The sequence below is a fragment of the Apis florea genome, unplaced genomic scaffold (genome assembly GCF_048593485.1).
Source record: "Apis florea isolate Af1SG1 unplaced genomic scaffold, ASM4859348v1 contig_3496_pilon, whole genome shotgun sequence".
NCBI classification, from domain to species: Eukaryota; Metazoa; Arthropoda; class Insecta; order Hymenoptera; family Apidae; genus Apis; species Apis florea.
In genome coordinates, this window is record NW_028256773.1 from 9279948 (window position 1) to 9296470 (window position 16523).

Sequence of the window (16523 nt, forward strand, 5' to 3'; positions counted from 1 at the left end):
TTTTTCTACGATGAAATATATATAATAAATATATTCAAAAGTAATAATACAAAATTACCAAGCTTAATAATTTTTTTCATAGTTTTTAATAATATACAAAATATATTATAATAAACATTAAACACTATAATATCTTATAAAATATATATATTTTATACAAAAAAATTATTTCAACAAGGAAATTTACAATTTTTTCTTATAAAAGTAAAAAATTTCTTTCTATCATTATGTATATATAAAATGTGTGTATATATATATATTATGTGTATATATATATATAAAAATAATATTTCAAATATTTTTATAGAAATTTAAAAATAAAATTAAAACCTTATTGAAAAAATTATATTCTCTTTTGATTAATTAAATAACGTGAGATTATAAGTCTTTGAATTTGCGCAGTACCTTCATATATTTGATAAATCTTTGCATCTCGCATTAATTTTTCTACAGGATATTCGGTATTAAATCCAGCACCACCAAAAATCTGTAAAGAATTTCAGATATAATATATATATTAAAAAAATAAATATATTAAATAACAATTATGTACTTGGACAGCATCTGTTGCACATTTATTAGCTATATCACCACCATAACATTTTGCAATACTGGCAAGATATGTAGTTGTTGGAAGTTGATGGTCAGAAGCCCAAGCTGCTTTCATCCATGCAAGTCTAGCAGTTTCGATACCAATCGACATATCTGCAAGCATAAATGCTATGGCTTGATGTCCTGCTATTATCGTATTAAATGCTTTACGTTCGGTTGCATATTTCAGAGCTTCATCTAAAGCTCTTTGAGCTAAACCGACTGATCCAGCTGCTACCTATAAAAAAAAATGAAAAATAATCTTATTTTTCAATTTCAATTCAATCTCTTTTTAAAAGTGTTTTCACCGATGGCCTGGTGCTATCAAAAGTTTTCATAGCAATCTTAAATCCTTCTCCTTCTTTGCCCAAAACATTTTCTTCTGGGACACGAACGTCTTCGAACGTTATCATTCGAGTATCGGAAGCTCTTTGACCCATATTTATCTCCTATTTTAACATAAAAAAAATTTATAATATTTAAAAAGATAAAATAATTTAATATAAAATTCGATAATAATTTTGTAATAGGAAAATTTACTTTTCGACCAGGTGTTAAACCTTCACTTTCGCGTTCAACAATAAAAGCTGTGAAAGCTTTATTAACAGGAGCTTTTGGATCAGGATTTGTTCTTGCTAATAAAAAATACCTATGCAATACATCAATAATTTTTTATATTGTATATATTAAATTAATTAATGATAACTAAATAAATAATAAATCCAATATACCAATTGGCAACACCTCCATTTGTTATCCACATTTTTGTTCCATTAATGATCCATTCATTTCCTTTTTTTTCAGCTTTTGTTTTAATATTTGCTACATCTGATCCAGCTCCAGGTTCAGTAACACAATATGCCTAAAAATATTATATTAAAATAATAATTGTAAAAAAATTATATTATTAAAAATATATATATGAATTTCATTATATTACAGCAACAAGTGGCTCTTCAAGAAGTCTACCAAGATACTTTTTATGCTGTTCTTTATTTCCAAATGCAATTATGGGAGTTTCCTTTAAAAAAATATTTAGAAATATTTAAGTAATATTATTTCATACGAATATAAAAATTATATTATAAAAATAAACTTACAGCTAATTCTGTTGCATCTAATGCAGTCAATATTCCTGTACAACCATAAGCTAATTCCTCTACGACTAAACAACCGTCAAAACTATTAAATCCCATACCTCCTATAATAATAATAAATTTACATATTTATAATTTTTTCTTTAAATTTTAAAAATTTTTTCTTTTTTTTTTTTAACATATAAATCTATGATTATACCACAATATTTAGGAATATGCTTATGCAATAAGCCTAAACTCCATGCTTTTTTAATAATATCCCATGGATATTTTCCACTTTTATCATATTCTGCAGCAATTGGAATAATTTCTTCTTTTGTAAATTTGCGTGCTAATTCTTGTATTTCTCTTTGCATATCATTTAATTCTAAAATAAAAATATCAAATGTATGTATTTTTCATTTTTATAAATGACTTTATTTTTTTGAAACTATATTTAATACTACCGAAGTTATATCCTACAGCATAATCAGATTTTGATGTAAATTTTCTTATCTTTGAATATGATATTCTTTTCGATACCTAGAGAACATATGATATATATTTATTAATATTTTATATATTATATAATTTATATATTTCATAGTTTAATTAAATAAAATTTATTAAAATAAAATAAAATAAATACGACAAAATAATAGATTTTATTATATGATATTCTTTTATATGGTATTATTTAATTTTTATATAAAATTTCATAATTACATAGTACTTACCAACGTTGAAATTTTGAAGCGTAAAAACATTTTGATAGTTTTTTGTCTTCACAATATATATAATTTTAAAATCGTTCTTTTATAACTTCGTTTTTAATTTTTAATATATTGGAATTTATAAACTTTATATATATGAAACACTAATTTTATTTAAAATTCTTATAAAAATTTTATATTAAATATATAAAATTTATATTTATTAAAAATAAAAATTTATGAATTATTAACAAAACTAAAGTTTATTTTATTCGTTAAAGTTGTCGAGACGAAATATTTACCAATAACTATAATCAAAATGATAAAACTTAAGTATTATATCTATTTTTATATCAATTTTTTTGGACTTTAGACTGGGAATGACGAAAATAACGAGGCGCCATTCCTCTGTATTAAAATTTATTTCCCTATAGATACCACTATTATAATTTTTCAATATTCAATTTATATAACAATAACGAAATACTAAAGATTTTATTAAAACAAATTGTTTTTATAATTATAAATGTAATTCCAGTCATTTTTCATCATATCAATTTTTGTAAATAAATATGATTATTTATAATTATTTATTTCTTCTATCACAATGTATAATGTAATATATAAGATAATTACAATTCTTAATTTGATTCGATTATTAAAAACAGCTCTTTTTTAACTTTTTAATTAATTTTTTTATTTTATATGTTGTTTCCATTCCTCAAAATCTTTTTAATCTACAAAATCAATATCATTTAAGCGATATCTACCTATACGGAAATGCAAAAATTATAATTTAATTTTATTTTCATCGCGTATATTTATCTATCAATATTGAAAAAATAATAATTAATAATGAAATCTTAATAATTTTAATAAAGTATATATATATATGTAAATAAGGATGTAATTAGTTATTTCATTGACATTTAAATATCTTAAAGAAAATTTTAAATTTAATCGAATTTAAATTAATTATTTATGTTTGTGTTTGTTTTGTATGTGTTTAAAATTTAATTCTATCAATTGACAAGTGACAAATTATGCAAAATATTATAACATTATAAGTTTATAACAAAATGTAAACGTTTAATTTGTAAGAGAGAGCGAACAAAATATGTAATACATGTGTAAATCTATAGTCTTCGTTGCATAAAGTTTTCTTTGTTGATCAAGTTATTAATATTGTTGTATGAAAGATACAATATGAAGTTGATGTATATAAAAAAATAGATTCTTTTTTTTATTTTTTTAAATCATTTGACAAGAAAGTGTCACAATCTTTTTAGCATGATGATAGAGATTCATCCATTGACAAACAATCCTACAGCAGCTTGGCATGAATTATCACAACAGCAAAAAGTTATTAAAATAAATACTAAACTTCCAACAACTAAAGCGCCAAATGATAAGGTAAAACGTTTAGATTATTTGTTATCTTTTTTTTATTAAAAAAATTTATTGAATCTAACCTAAAATTGGCAATATAGAATCAATATTGGATATTTATTGTAATTTATACTTAATTTATTGAATTTATATTTTATAAAACGATAATTAAATATTTTAGCTTCGTGTTGTTTGTATGAGTGATACTCATTCATTAACACCATTTATAAAATTTGATATACCTATGGGAGATGTTTTTATACATGCTGGAGATTTTACAAAATGTGGTAGTTTACAAGAAGTTATAGAGTTTAATGATTGGATTGGTAATTTGATATGTTTTTTTTATAGATTTATATTTAGCACGTAATAACGTAAGTTATTTTGTTATAGGTAATTTACCACACAGAAATAAAATTGTTATAGCTGGTAATCATGAACTTAGCTTTGATCCTACATTTACTCATCCCTTTTCTTTACAAACCAGTGGTAATCGTCAAAAACATACAGGGACCAGTATTCTTGATAATATACCTACATTAGGGATGTCCAAAGATACTCTTGCAGAAGCAATACAGACTACTAATATTAAAGATTATTTGACAAATTGTATTTATTTAGAAGATTCAGAAATTGTAATACATGGAATAAAGATATACGGCACTCCATGGTAAATATTTTGCATTTTTGAAACACTTTATATATCATATTTCTTTAAAAATTTTTTATATTTTAGGCAACCAGAATTTTGTAAATGGGCATTTAATGTACCTCGTGGAGAAGCATGTCTTTCAAAATGGGAAATGATACCATCGGATACAGATATTCTTGTAACACATACGCCACCCGTAGGACACGGAGATTTATGTTGTAGCGGTGTAAGAGCTGGATGTGTCGAGTTACTTTCTACGGTTCAAAATCGAGTTAAACCAAAGTATCATGTTTTTGGTCATATACACGAAGGTATATTATTAAATTAATTCATTTTTCTTTCATATTAATTATACATGTATCATATTATAGGATATGGTATCTCATCCGATGGAAAAATAATATATATAAATGCATCAACATGCGATTTAAATTATTTACCAAGTAATCCACCAGTAGTCTTCGATATAACATTACCATCTGGTCATTATAAATCATAAAAAAGATTAAATATAGTATTAAATTTCATTACATACAAACATATTAATCAAGTATATATAAGAAAACATTAATTTATTTATGTATATATTTTTATGAATTTTGTTACATATTACATATTTTTTATATTTAATATTATCCATCTATTCTAGAAAATTGCAGATCATATATAAAAAAATTATAATTCTCATATATTAATATTGATATTGCCTAGTTTTTTAAAATACTTAAAAAACGCTGAAAATAATTTTTAATATTACCAGCACTTTTTTATCTTTACTTATCTTTATAAATGTAAAAATATTATAATCATTTTTTAAAATATTACTCATTAGTTTTATTCATATAAAATAACATGTAAATAGAACATTTTTGTACTTATGAAATTTTAGTTATATTATTTTAAGAAACTATTTTACAAACATGTTAAAGAAATTAAAAGTATTTCGAAGTATTTAAATATTACAGGAATCCCGCATACTGTATATTTTTTATACGAAAATTACATAATTTCATTTTTATTAAGTTATTGTACATAATATAATAAATTAAGTTATATATGTTTTTGTCATGTTAAGATGTACATAAAATTTTAGTTATTTATTTTTAGTCAATATTTGATTGCAGTGATAAAGTACATCGTGAATAATTAATTCATAATCAATTGATTGTAATTTTTAATGTAATAAACAATATTCATTAATAATAACGTGCAATATAGAATAACATTTGAGTATTAAAATTTAACATATAGAAAATAGAACAATATGTTCTAATTTTTATTAAAGAAAATTCAATACATTAAAAACTTTATGTTTAATTAATCAAATAATTTGAGACTTTAATTATATTTTATGAATGAAAATTTTAAAGAAAATAAAATATTTCTAAAAATCTTTTAATCGTTTAAATTAATGGCACGATAGTAAAATAGTATTAATAGCAAAATGTACATAATTTTTATCATAATAAAACATTTAAATTCAAGTTACATTTTTTAAAAATATTTATTATAATATCCAATTTATTATAACAAGTAGTACTTTTTTAAATTAAATTGAGAAAAATTTGCATATAAACAATGCTGTGTCTTATATTGACTTATATTTTCATATAATATTGGTCCAAAGCTTTAGTAATTGTAAAGTCATTTTCCTCTATGAAATGAGCATAATTATTTTCAATAATAGAATTCTATAAATGATGATTTTTTTTCCCTTTCTTTAAAAATTGTAATGTAGTAGTAGTAGTAAAAGATAATCGAAAAAAGTATAAATATATCTTCTTGATTTTTCTTCTTTTCTATTGTATACAATGTAGTAAATTTATTAGAATATGATATACTACATTATATCAGATAAAAAGTAAAAATTTAATTTGCTTTAACGCATTATATTATAAATTGAAAAATTGTACTTACATATTGGAAATTTTTATACGTAATAGTAAAAAATGAAATATGCCTCTATGGCGTAGTTATATCGCCATATGGTATGAATGTCTGTTTGCATTTATTACAATACTTTTTATCTCCAGTCTCATATAATTGCCACGATAATATTATTTCATACCGTAATAATTAATCAAATTAAATTATAAAAAAATAGAATAATCATATATTCTATATGGATATATTCTGCACATGAAGTGGCAATTTAGCGAAAATTTAATTATTTTTAAAAAATTTTACTCCGAAGCTTTTATTTGCTATCTATTACTTATTAATTTACTTTTCTTTTAAAATGGAGAGTATAGTATGCATCTAATGTCTCCTACACACGTCTATTAAAGAAAAAAATACATATGGTTTTCAAATTAAAAATGGGATATTAGTGCTTATCCCAAATTTACTCCTAAGACAAATAAGTTTAACTAAACTAAGAATAACAGTAAATGGATGTAAAAAGATTACATTCTTCTTACATAATTTAAACGAGTACATTATCAGGAAGATTTGTATTTAATACGGTACATTTGAAAACAGGTACGATACAGATTCACCATTGTGAGTCCGCCTTACAGCCTCAGCAAACATCATTGATACATCAATACACTAGAACAAAAAAGATATATGATATTATAGTCATAAATATATGTCTTTTAAATATCTATACATAATAATTATATGATTTTTCATATGTATTAAAAATAAAATAAAAATATAAATAAAATCAAAAATTATATTGAAAGTGAAATATCTTGATGATAATTATTTTTAAGATAATATTAGAGATAATATTATTATAAACTTGTAAAGCTTATATTTAAATTTTTTTTAAACAGAATTTCATGTTTTTTATTGCATATTCTTGTAATTAATCTTAATCAAAACATCTATATTTATATTCTACAGATTTTGTATTAAAATTTTTTACAAATACATAAACATTCGCAACTTTCTTGATCTTTATTTGATACCATTTTTTCTTTTATTGTTAAAATTATATTATACAAATTATTTCAAATTAATCGAGCCAAACTATAATTTTAAAATAAATAAAAAAAAAGTTATATCTCAAAACATATTTAAAAGATATTTAAATTTATTTCATAAAATTTAACACATAAAAGATAAGGAAAAATGCAAAATAGCTCCCTTATATTTACATTTTCTTATCTTTCGTATTGTAGGTTTTGTAAATAAATAAATAAAATATGTTTTGATCTTTTTTTTAATAAAAAATAGAAAATAAATCATAAATTAAAAAAAGATTATATATATAAAAATTATATAGTTTAATTTGGATGATCTTAAAATTTTTTTTTATATTATGGCTTGGGTTAGTTGTATAAATATATATGTTGTAACTATATGTATTATAAAATAATATGTTACAATTATTACCTGTATTTTTGGACAATCCTTCATATGACCATCTTGAGGAATGGTATTTGTTACCACCACAGCTTCAAAACAGGCATTATTAATTCTACTAATTGCTGGGCCACTGAAAATGCCATGTGTTAAAATTGCATATACTTTTGTTGCTCCAGCTTCTAAAAGTTTTTCTGCTGCATGACAAATAGTTCCACAAGTGTCGGCCATATCATCTACTAGAATAGCTACCCTGTCTTTTACATCTCCAACTAATACCATACTAGCAACCTCGTTCGCTTTCTTTCTTTCTTTATGTATAAGAGCAAATTCAACATTTAATCGATCAGCGATTGATGTTACCCTGTTAAGATAAGATAAGATCTCCATATTTTATTTTCCATATATTTATTAATGTTAATTTTTTTTGTATTAATGTTAATTTTGAATTACCTTTTAGCACCACCAGCATCTGGTGAAACAATAATGCTATTTCGCCATTCTATAATATTTTCTTTAATCCATTTCAAAACAGCTGGTTCAGCAAATAAATTGTCAACTGGAATATCAAAAAATCCCTGTATTTGACTAGCATGCAAATCCATTGTAATAATATGATCAGCTCCTGCTACTGATAGCATATTTGCTACTAATTTTGCCGAAATAGGTGCACGACTCTGAAAAAAAGAAATTGCTAATTTCAATTTTGTAAAATTATATAAGTCTCTCAAGTCCATTTGCAACTGGAAATATCCTGCAATTTAAAAAAATTGCCATTAAAATTTTGAAAACATTTTAAAAAGCTATATAAGGTCAATAAATAGAGGAGTATATTAACTTGTAAAATTTTTTTTATAAAAAATATATATCATAAAACAGAAATTTAATTCTTTAAGAAAGAAAAGGGGACAAAATATGAATACAATGGCTATATATATATTAAAATATTCGTTAATCGAAATATATTGTACTTGTGTATATACATATAAAAACAAAAACAATATGTTGCAAATGCACCCCAGTTAGACTCAACAGAAAGAAAATGTAAGTAAAGCAAAATTCAAACTAAATCATAACACACAATGCATTTTGATTTCTTGATTTTGCATAATAAATTCAATAAATTTGAAAGAATGACAAAATAAATTTCAGACCTTTAGAATTATAATCATGTATATTTTGATATCGTATAAATATCATTAATAGATATATCCTTTAAATAAAACAAATGCATTATGGTCAAAAAGATAATTATAATTAGGTTATCTTATAAATTTATAATAAATATAAATTTTAAAAACTCTAATTTAATATTAATTATTTTAAAAAATTGTTTTTTTTGTAAGCCATTCTTTGATGTAACATTCTATTGACAAAACAAAACAATCACAATTTTTTCTTGCAAAAGCACTATTTCGTTAATAAGGCATTTTTTGATTAGTATATTTAAACAACATTAGTTTTATAAATTAATAGTAATTAAATTAGTACCCATTTAACATACAAATTTATATCCCATTATATATATATGTAGATTATTAAAAATGTATGTAAAATACTATTATATTAATATTTTGCCCTCTTATTCAAGTAACAATGTGCTTTGATCACAGATAATTCCATTCATTCAATTATTTATTTATACTATATAGCAATAATTATAAGTATTGTTAGTCCTACAAAAATAATTTTAAAAGAAATTAAGAATGATATTAAAAAATTGAATTTTGTTTATCGAGTTATAAATACAAACGTTACACTCGACAAACATTACAATTTTATTGTTCTTATACTCACTGTAGAGAGGTCGAGCACAAAATCCTGAAAATACCCAACTATTCAGAATTTAATTTATCGAATAAAATATCAATCTTTTAACAAGAACTGTATTACCAATAATATAAATTTATTACACTACAATATGCTATATATAATGTTATTTAAAGTTAAATAATAATTTAACTTTAATAATCGTAATAACAATTTATTATATTTCTTATAACATTGATTAAATTTTCATGAAATCAATATTCCTTTATTGTGCTTATTCCTTTAAAATATTATGATGTAGGCAATTATTAAGATTTAAAAGAAATATTAATAAATTTTTCAAATAAATGATTTAATAGATTAAGCTGCATTCTCTCAATAGACAATGATGTAAATATTATTATATGAATGTATAAAAGGCCCCCCTCGATGAATACTGATATTAATTTTGCAATATTCATATGGGTTATCTAACTTTTGATAACCTTTTGATAATTACTAAACGTAATGCTTTGGTTATATTTGTTGTTTACAGCTTTGTTAATTATTTATTGCAAAATTATATGAACTTTCATATCATTTATATTACATGAAATATAATTTTGCAATGAGACCATATATATGTATGTGTGTATATACAAATACACACGTACATATATATTAATAAAAATTAGTAAAATGATTTCATGCAAATTATATATAAGATATAAATATTTTTATTAAATAATGTATATCATGGAATATGTATTTTATATTTTCAAATTATCCCATTAAATGTATAAAATGAATGATTAATCTTTTAAAATAATATATACCTAGATTTTTCGTATATATGCTATGTTATATTATCCCATATATATATAAAATTACAAATATAAATTACTTCTTAAATAATAAATATATATAATTTTCAGACATTATTTTTTTATATAAATTTTTGCTTTTATATTTATATATAATGAATATTTAAATATTTAGAACATTTATAGCATATATTCGAAATTTTAAATCATTTCCTTATCTCATGTATCAAAATTAGATATCAATTTATAATTAATATTGATATATTTTAGTTACGATTTTAAAGAAACTATAAAATAATAAATTCCAAAAAACAAAACAAATATATCATTTGATACAACCCAATGATGTAAGCCAAAAAATTATAAGCATATCTTGTATGATGATGAAAATTCATGTTTTGCATTTCAGATGTGATATTATTTCATTGGTCTGTTACAAAGCTATTAAACAATAAATAGAATAAAAAAAAAAGACCGCTACAAGTTACCCTGAATTTCCATTCGTTTGACTTCATGACAATTTGTTTCTTAGAATTTGTCTTGTCACCTCCATCACCGCCCTGTGAAGATATGATACAAAAAAAATTTAACTTCTTCTTTAACAAGCCATATTTTCCTTATTGAGACAATTACATTTTTTTTTACACTTTAATTGTATAGAAATATATATAAAATAAATAATTTTTATTAAAACTATAACTTATCATATAAATTATTTAAAATATAATTGTTATCAAACTTGTTTATAGAGAGAAATAAGCACATAAATATTTAATAGACATTTAATTAAAAAGATAAATATATACAAAGCTAAATTAGGAATTTAAATATTATATTATTTTATAAAAATTATAAACATAGCATTTCTTCCCTACAGGAGTATCTACTTTATTCACATATGCAAAGCAATTTAATTATGTTAATTAACAGCATATCAACAAAATGATTATTATGTACTTGGAATATTAGATTCAAAGCATAATTTTTCTAAATTATTTTTTTTATACAAGTATTTTATATCCACACTTTGTATGCTTCATTTTTGTATATGTGTGTGTGTGTGTATGCGTGCGTGTTGTGTGTATATATATATATTAATATATTAATTAATTCATTCTATTAATTTATATTAATAATACGAGTAAATAATATTTTTAAAAATAATAAACAATGAAAATATATAAATGTAACAAATAAATAATTACAAATAGAAGTAGATATCTAATTATAAAAACAAAATAAACAATAAAAATCAAAATATGATATAAATTAAATTTATATATCATATATCATATAATAAAATTTAAAAAATTGGAATATTTTGATATAAACTTTACAAATATTCTTATAAGATATGATAACTATATATATATATATATATATAAGAGATATATCATTTAATGAAATAAAATATTAGAAAACAATAGAAAAATTAGATAAAATATTTTTTTTTTATGTCTAAATAAAATAAATTGATTATATTGATTTTTTAAAAACATCATTATTTCTTTTAATTTGATAATTTCTATATACTGCTACAAGTGCTAAAAAAATAAAATAAATATTATTTTATCAATATATCCTACCTTATCCTTTTTATCTTGTCTCGCATATGGGAAACACGGAATTACAGCAGTTACTCGAGACGCAGAAGCAATTTTACAAGCATTGATCATAATTAACAGTTCCATCAAGTTGTCATTTACTTCTCCGCTTCCACTTTGTACTATGTATACATCTTCTCCACGAACAGATTCTCCTATTTCCACACTAATAAAATTATAAAAAAAAAAAAAAAAAAAAAAAAAAAAAGAAAAAAGAAAAAAGAAAAAAGAAAAATAAAAGAAAGGAAGAAAGAAAGAAATATAATTATCATAATCTTATTAATATATATTATACGTAAACATATTATTATATAAAAAATTAATGAATTTAAAAGAATACTTATAAATATGAATGCAAAGTATAGTATGAACCAACAATATGACACCACCAAATATGAACAAACAATAACATGGCAATAAAATCATATACTTATCATATATTTATACGTTATAATATTCTACAATTACTTTTATAGTAATATTTTTACAGTTACGTTATTGTCAAAATTTATTAGAATGTATATTAATAATTGTACTAGTTGACCTTCAACTTAAATATCGCGGTTCGATGATATTTGAGAGAACCGGCCTTGCGCGACAGGGTTGTTTGTACATTATCAGGGTTGATAAATTAACGAGAATGTGAAATGATTAAGATAAATGTACTAAAAATGTTCTTTTCCTTATGGAAAGATAAATCCGATAGGAAAAATTATGTGAAATTTTAGATGACACGTGGTCAGAACTTTAGTTTAACGCAATGACAATAACGTGGTTATAGCGATGAATACGATTATTACCATGTTTCGAGGTTACTAAATTTCTTCGTGACAACTTTTCCAATGTCAATACCAAGTCTGTCAACAATGCGTTGAGCTAAATCTGGATGCGATGTGCCACTAAAGACTTTAATGTTTGGCATTCTGCTTTGCAAAAGTCGCCCGCGAGAATTTTCCAAGTTTGCGCGTAACAAACTCTTGGCACGCACTGGCTGAGACACAGGCATCACTAAAACAGAAACCACAAAGAAACTATCCAATCAGAGAACGTTTTTAAAACCGGATATGATGTAAATATTATGCTCCGCCTATTCAGGTTCTAAGTCAAGTGTTAAATCCTATAACCGCGTAAATGCATTTCTTATCGTATATTTTTTTTTTATTAACAAAATAATAAATTAAAGTCAACAAATTTATATCGCGTAATAAAAATTATATATAACAGAAATGTCATTGGCAATATTTTGATTATATTATATCATTATAGGATTGTCTCGATATTTAATTCTTTATCTAAAAGAAATTTTAATCAACTAATTTTATAACATAACAACATTTCAAATTATTATATATTTTACAATTAATTTTAAGATTTATATTTTTATTTATATTTTTTTCTTATTCTTATATCATTCAAAATAAATTCAAAATATAATTTTTATCATGTTCTAAATTATAACCTTAATCAAAATATCTTGTCAATAGATGTTGTATAGATTTTAAATGCGTTTTATCGAGAATATAAAGATATATTAAATATGCTTTATCGGTAGATATAAGTAAATCATAAAATAATTAAATTATTATCATTATATTCATATTTTTTCCAACAATTTATAAATTGGCGCCATAACGGGCAATGACGTGAACGTAGACAAATTCAAAAGGGTGAACACGAGCAGGTGACAGTCAACTTTTCTCATCAATGTGGCGCCGGCAGTGATTAAATGATAAATTGGATGTATCCGTGAACGGAGATTTTAGTATAGAACACGACTTAGAACGATCGTTTTTTTAAATAGAAAGAGAGAGTAAGCTCAACCACTATTACCTTAAAGATTTGTGCACGTTGACGCATTCAGCGAACTTCGTTAAACTATTCGAATGATGATGACAGTGTACTGACTCTCACCGATTCGGAAGCTATGGCGAACATCGCGGCACTGAGAATCCAACGCGAATTTAAAGAGGTTATAAGAAGCGAAGAGGTAAGCGAATAATAATTTTGTATAATTTTAAAAAAATAAGATTTGTTTTGTATTCAAGATATAAATATTAAAATTGCTTAACAACATCGAATAGTTATGTTGTACTATTCCGAATATTTCATGTGTGGCGTGACAAAAATGCCGCAATTCATTGGTTGATAAAATCACCGCGAACAAAGCATAGGCACCTGTTGTATAGTATTCTTGACTGTCATCAGCATTTAATCTCGTTAAAATTCACCAATTAAACATTTATATTTTGTCGCAGTAAAAATATTTCTATTAAATATTTTTACTTAAGAAAAAAATAATTCTAAATAAATTCTCTGTATCTTTTCAGATATTTCAATGTACTAAAATATAATTTTAATTGTATAGAATAATACATTTATGTTTTGTATTTGATGCTAATCATCGACAAATGATTTTTTTTATTAATATTTTATTGAAATATAATACATACCATTTGCCTTTAATTTCTGTGAGCATTGACATATTCGCTCGTTCTTCTGTTCTAAAAGATCCATTCTATATGCACACAAATATATCTGTTTTCATTATTTCCACATATTTATAGAGAAGTAGAATACACCGGAATATCTCAATCTTTATATTGCAACAATATGGTAAATTATTAATATACGATATTACATCATTTCAATATCAGATGATAATGTCATTAGGTCATTGGTTATATTTTACATACACTTTTCAAAAATCATTTATATGCCATTACAATGTTATTTTCTATATGCTATTTTTATATCTGTTATTCAATAAAATCATTATATATTTTATAATTTATATCAAAAATTATATAACTCTTTATATATTAATACATAATAGGCAATTGCAATGTAATTACCTGCAATTATACTTTCATGTTATTGATTTTTGTGTTTTTGTTATTCATTTGTTTATAGATTTAAAAAAAAAATGTAAGATTAATTTTGTTTCATGCAAATTGTAGACACATTCATGTAAGTAAATATATTTTTAAAAAATTTTAATAATAATATAAATATAATGTAATGATTATAAATAAATTATATATATATATATTTTTTTGTAATTTATTTAAATTTTGTTGTAGGTTGCAAAATGTGCAATTAAAGTCGAACTAGTAAATGATAGTTTTACCGAATTAAAAGGTGAGATTGCTGGTCCACCAGATACACCATATGAGGGAGGTAATTTTGTGCTCGAGATTAAAGTTCCCGAGACATATCCCTTCAATCCTCCTAAAGTAAGCACTTTGTAAGTCAATAGGATTAAATTATGTTAATGATAAAGTATCAATTTTCTTCTATTTGAAGTTAAGAAAGATCAATATAACCTAAAGCATGACAAAGCATTTTCCAAGTTGTTTGTATTTATATTTATAAAAATTTTTTTATTTATAATATTATAATTTAAATTAATAAAGTATAAAATTGTGAAATATTGAAAATATTAGAAATATATTATATCAATTTTATATTAAAAAAAATTAGTTATGAAATGTTATAAAAATAATTAAGAATCAGTTATAGATATAACGAATATATACATATTTACATAATAATTTATTATTTATTGTCGTTTAATTATTATATTTTGTCATATACATTTTTTTTCTCCTTTTGTAGGTACGATTCATAACAAAAATATGGCATCCTAATATATCTTCAGTAACAGGTGCTATTTGTTTAGATATATTGAAAGACCAATGGTATGTAATTACAATTAATAAGAATAAAAGAATAACATTTTTATATTTTAAATCACATTTTCATATTTTAAATATCGTTTTTTAGGGCTGCTGCCATGACTTTGCGCACAGTATTGCTATCATTACAGGCTTTATTATCCGCAGCAGAACCAGATGATCCACAGGATGCAGTAGTGGCTAGGCAATATAAAGAGCACCCAGAAATGTTTCGTCAAACTGCCAAACATTGGACATACGTGTATGCAGGTGGTAAGTATATATTTTCTAATTTTAATCATAACATCATGGTTTTGCTTATACATCTTGAAATTAATTATTAATTATTGCAAAAACAAAATAATTATAGGACCAGCAAAGATGCCCGATTTAGATGATAAAATAAGACGACTAACAGATATGGGAATCGAAGAACATAACGCAAGAGTTGCTTTATCTTCATACAATTGGGATTTGGAACGTGCTACTGAACAGCTCTTCAGTTAGTGATAACTGTATAGTTAATCCATCATATAAAAACACTGCTCATTTTGTCATTACAAAACTTCTGTAACACCATGTTCAATTATCGATACCATAGGAATTTCATAATCAAATTCAGCACTTGTAACGACAATATTTCAATGGCAAAAAGATTCACAGAAAATTCATTTTAATAATCCTAAATAATACTCATTTATTTAACGTGTAAAATAGGCATGAAAAAACAGTAATTAATAAAATCTGTTAAGTCCAACTTAATAGTCAAATTTTAAAAAACTGTATGAAAAATATGTCATTTTTTATCTTACGTTTATTAAAATTTTAAAATTGTTATTTAAGCCATAAAGCATTTATCATCCTTTTTTTGTTTCAATATTAAAAAATGGCTTTATACGATAAACAATTATTAAATCTCTTTGTACAAATAACTGTATA

At 22.9% G+C, this 16523-nt stretch overlaps 4 protein-coding genes across 14 annotated transcripts; 2 read left to right on the top strand and 2 right to left on the bottom strand.

Moving 5' to 3' along the window:
- Window positions 1-67: 67 nt before the first annotated feature.
- On the bottom strand, window positions 68-3322 carry Mcad (Medium-chain acyl-CoA dehydrogenase). Its single transcript, XM_003690741.4, has 10 exons — window positions 2405-3322; window positions 2135-2210; window positions 1888-2055; window positions 1692-1792; window positions 1532-1612; window positions 1323-1453; window positions 1132-1240; window positions 900-1040; window positions 554-829; window positions 68-487 (listed from the first exon to the last, which is right to left on the bottom strand). The coding sequence occupies exons 1-10, from the start codon at window positions 2432-2434 to the stop codon at window positions 344-346; spliced, it is 1257 nt and encodes a 418-aa protein (XP_003690789.4). The 5' UTR covers window positions 2435-3322; the 3' UTR covers window positions 68-343.
- LOC100868789 (metallophosphoesterase domain-containing protein 1) lies at window positions 2987-5909 on the top strand. Its single transcript, XM_003690753.4, has 5 exons — window positions 2987-3793; window positions 3951-4095; window positions 4163-4439; window positions 4506-4732; window positions 4793-5909. Exons 1-5 carry the CDS (start codon window positions 3671-3673, stop codon window positions 4918-4920), a joined length of 900 nt encoding a protein of 299 aa, XP_003690801.3. The 5' UTR covers window positions 2987-3670; the 3' UTR covers window positions 4921-5909.
- On the bottom strand, window positions 5907-14812 carry Prps (phosphoribosyl pyrophosphate synthetase). 11 transcript variants are annotated; one of them, XR_015293575.1, is made up of 11 exons: window positions 14763-14812; window positions 14361-14663; window positions 12711-12918; window positions 11893-12076; window positions 10795-10866; window positions 9531-9554; window positions 8187-8410; window positions 7764-8097; window positions 6842-6971; window positions 6339-6700; window positions 5907-6220 (listed from the first exon to the last, which is right to left on the bottom strand). XR_015293575.1 is itself a non-coding variant. In XM_086913063.1 (10 exons), the coding sequence occupies exons 2-9, from the start codon at window positions 14422-14424 to the stop codon at window positions 6879-6881; spliced, it is 1203 nt and encodes a 400-aa protein (XP_086769189.1). In that variant the 5' UTR covers window positions 14425-14663; window positions 14763-14812; the 3' UTR covers window positions 5907-6700; window positions 6842-6878. The 11 variants fall into 11 exon arrangements, 8 of the variants coding, with proteins under 8 accessions (XP_086769189.1, XP_086769188.1, XP_086769194.1 ...); XR_015293578.1 differs by lacking the exons at window positions 9531-9554; window positions 10795-10866 and having other exon boundaries at window positions 14361-14503; window positions 14604-14663; XM_086913063.1 differs by having other exon boundaries at window positions 5907-6700.
- Ubc4 (ubiquitin conjugating enzyme 4) lies at window positions 13563-16516 on the top strand. Its single transcript, XM_086913070.1, has 6 exons — window positions 13563-13720; window positions 13807-13897; window positions 14991-15143; window positions 15526-15608; window positions 15694-15857; window positions 15955-16516. Exons 2-6 carry the CDS (start codon window positions 13835-13837, stop codon window positions 16089-16091), a joined length of 600 nt encoding a protein of 199 aa, XP_086769196.1. The 5' UTR covers window positions 13563-13720; window positions 13807-13834; the 3' UTR covers window positions 16092-16516.
- Window positions 16517-16523: the final 7 nt, after the last annotated feature.

Bases quoted from the DNA above. Each gene is read 5' to 3' on its own strand.
- LOC100868789 (XM_003690753.4), top strand. From the start codon at position 3,671: ATGATGATAGAGATTCATCCATTGACAAACAATCCTACAGCAGCTTGG. The intron at 3,794-3,950 runs GTAAAACGTTTA...TAAATATTTTAG, and splicing joins CTAAAGCGCCAAATGATAAG to CTTCGTGTTGTTTGTATGAG. The intron at 4,440-4,505 runs GTAAATATTTTG...TTTATATTTTAG, and splicing joins AAGATATACGGCACTCCATG to GCAACCAGAATTTTGTAAAT.
- Ubc4 (XM_086913070.1), top strand. From the start codon at position 13,835: ATGGCGAACATCGCGGCACTGAGAATCCAACGCGAATTTAAAGAGGTT. The intron at 15,144-15,525 runs GTAAGCACTTTG...CTCCTTTTGTAG, and splicing joins ATCCCTTCAATCCTCCTAAA to GTACGATTCATAACAAAAAT. The intron at 15,858-15,954 runs GTAAGTATATAT...AAATAATTATAG, and splicing joins GACATACGTGTATGCAGGTG to GACCAGCAAAGATGCCCGAT.
- Prps (XM_086913063.1), bottom strand. From the start codon at position 14,424: ATGGATCTTTTAGAACAGAAGAACGAGCGAATATGTCAATGCTCACAG. The intron at 12,077-12,710 runs GTAATAATCGTA...TAATTTTATTAG, and splicing joins TTTAGTAACCTCGAAACATG to TGTGGAAATAGGAGAATCTG. The intron at 6,972-7,763 runs GTAATAATTGTA...TTTTTGTTCTAG, and splicing joins AGGATTGTCCAAAAATACAG to TGTATTGATGTATCAATGAT.
- Mcad (XM_003690741.4), bottom strand. From the start codon at position 2,434: ATGTTTTTACGCTTCAAAATTTCAACGTTG. The intron at 1,454-1,531 runs GTAATATAATGA...TAATATTTTTAG, and splicing joins TTGAAGAGCCACTTGTTGCT to GCATATTGTGTTACTGAACC. The intron at 488-553 runs GTACATAATTGT...AATTCTTTACAG, and splicing joins GTGCAACAGATGCTGTCCAA to ATTTTTGGTGGTGCTGGATT.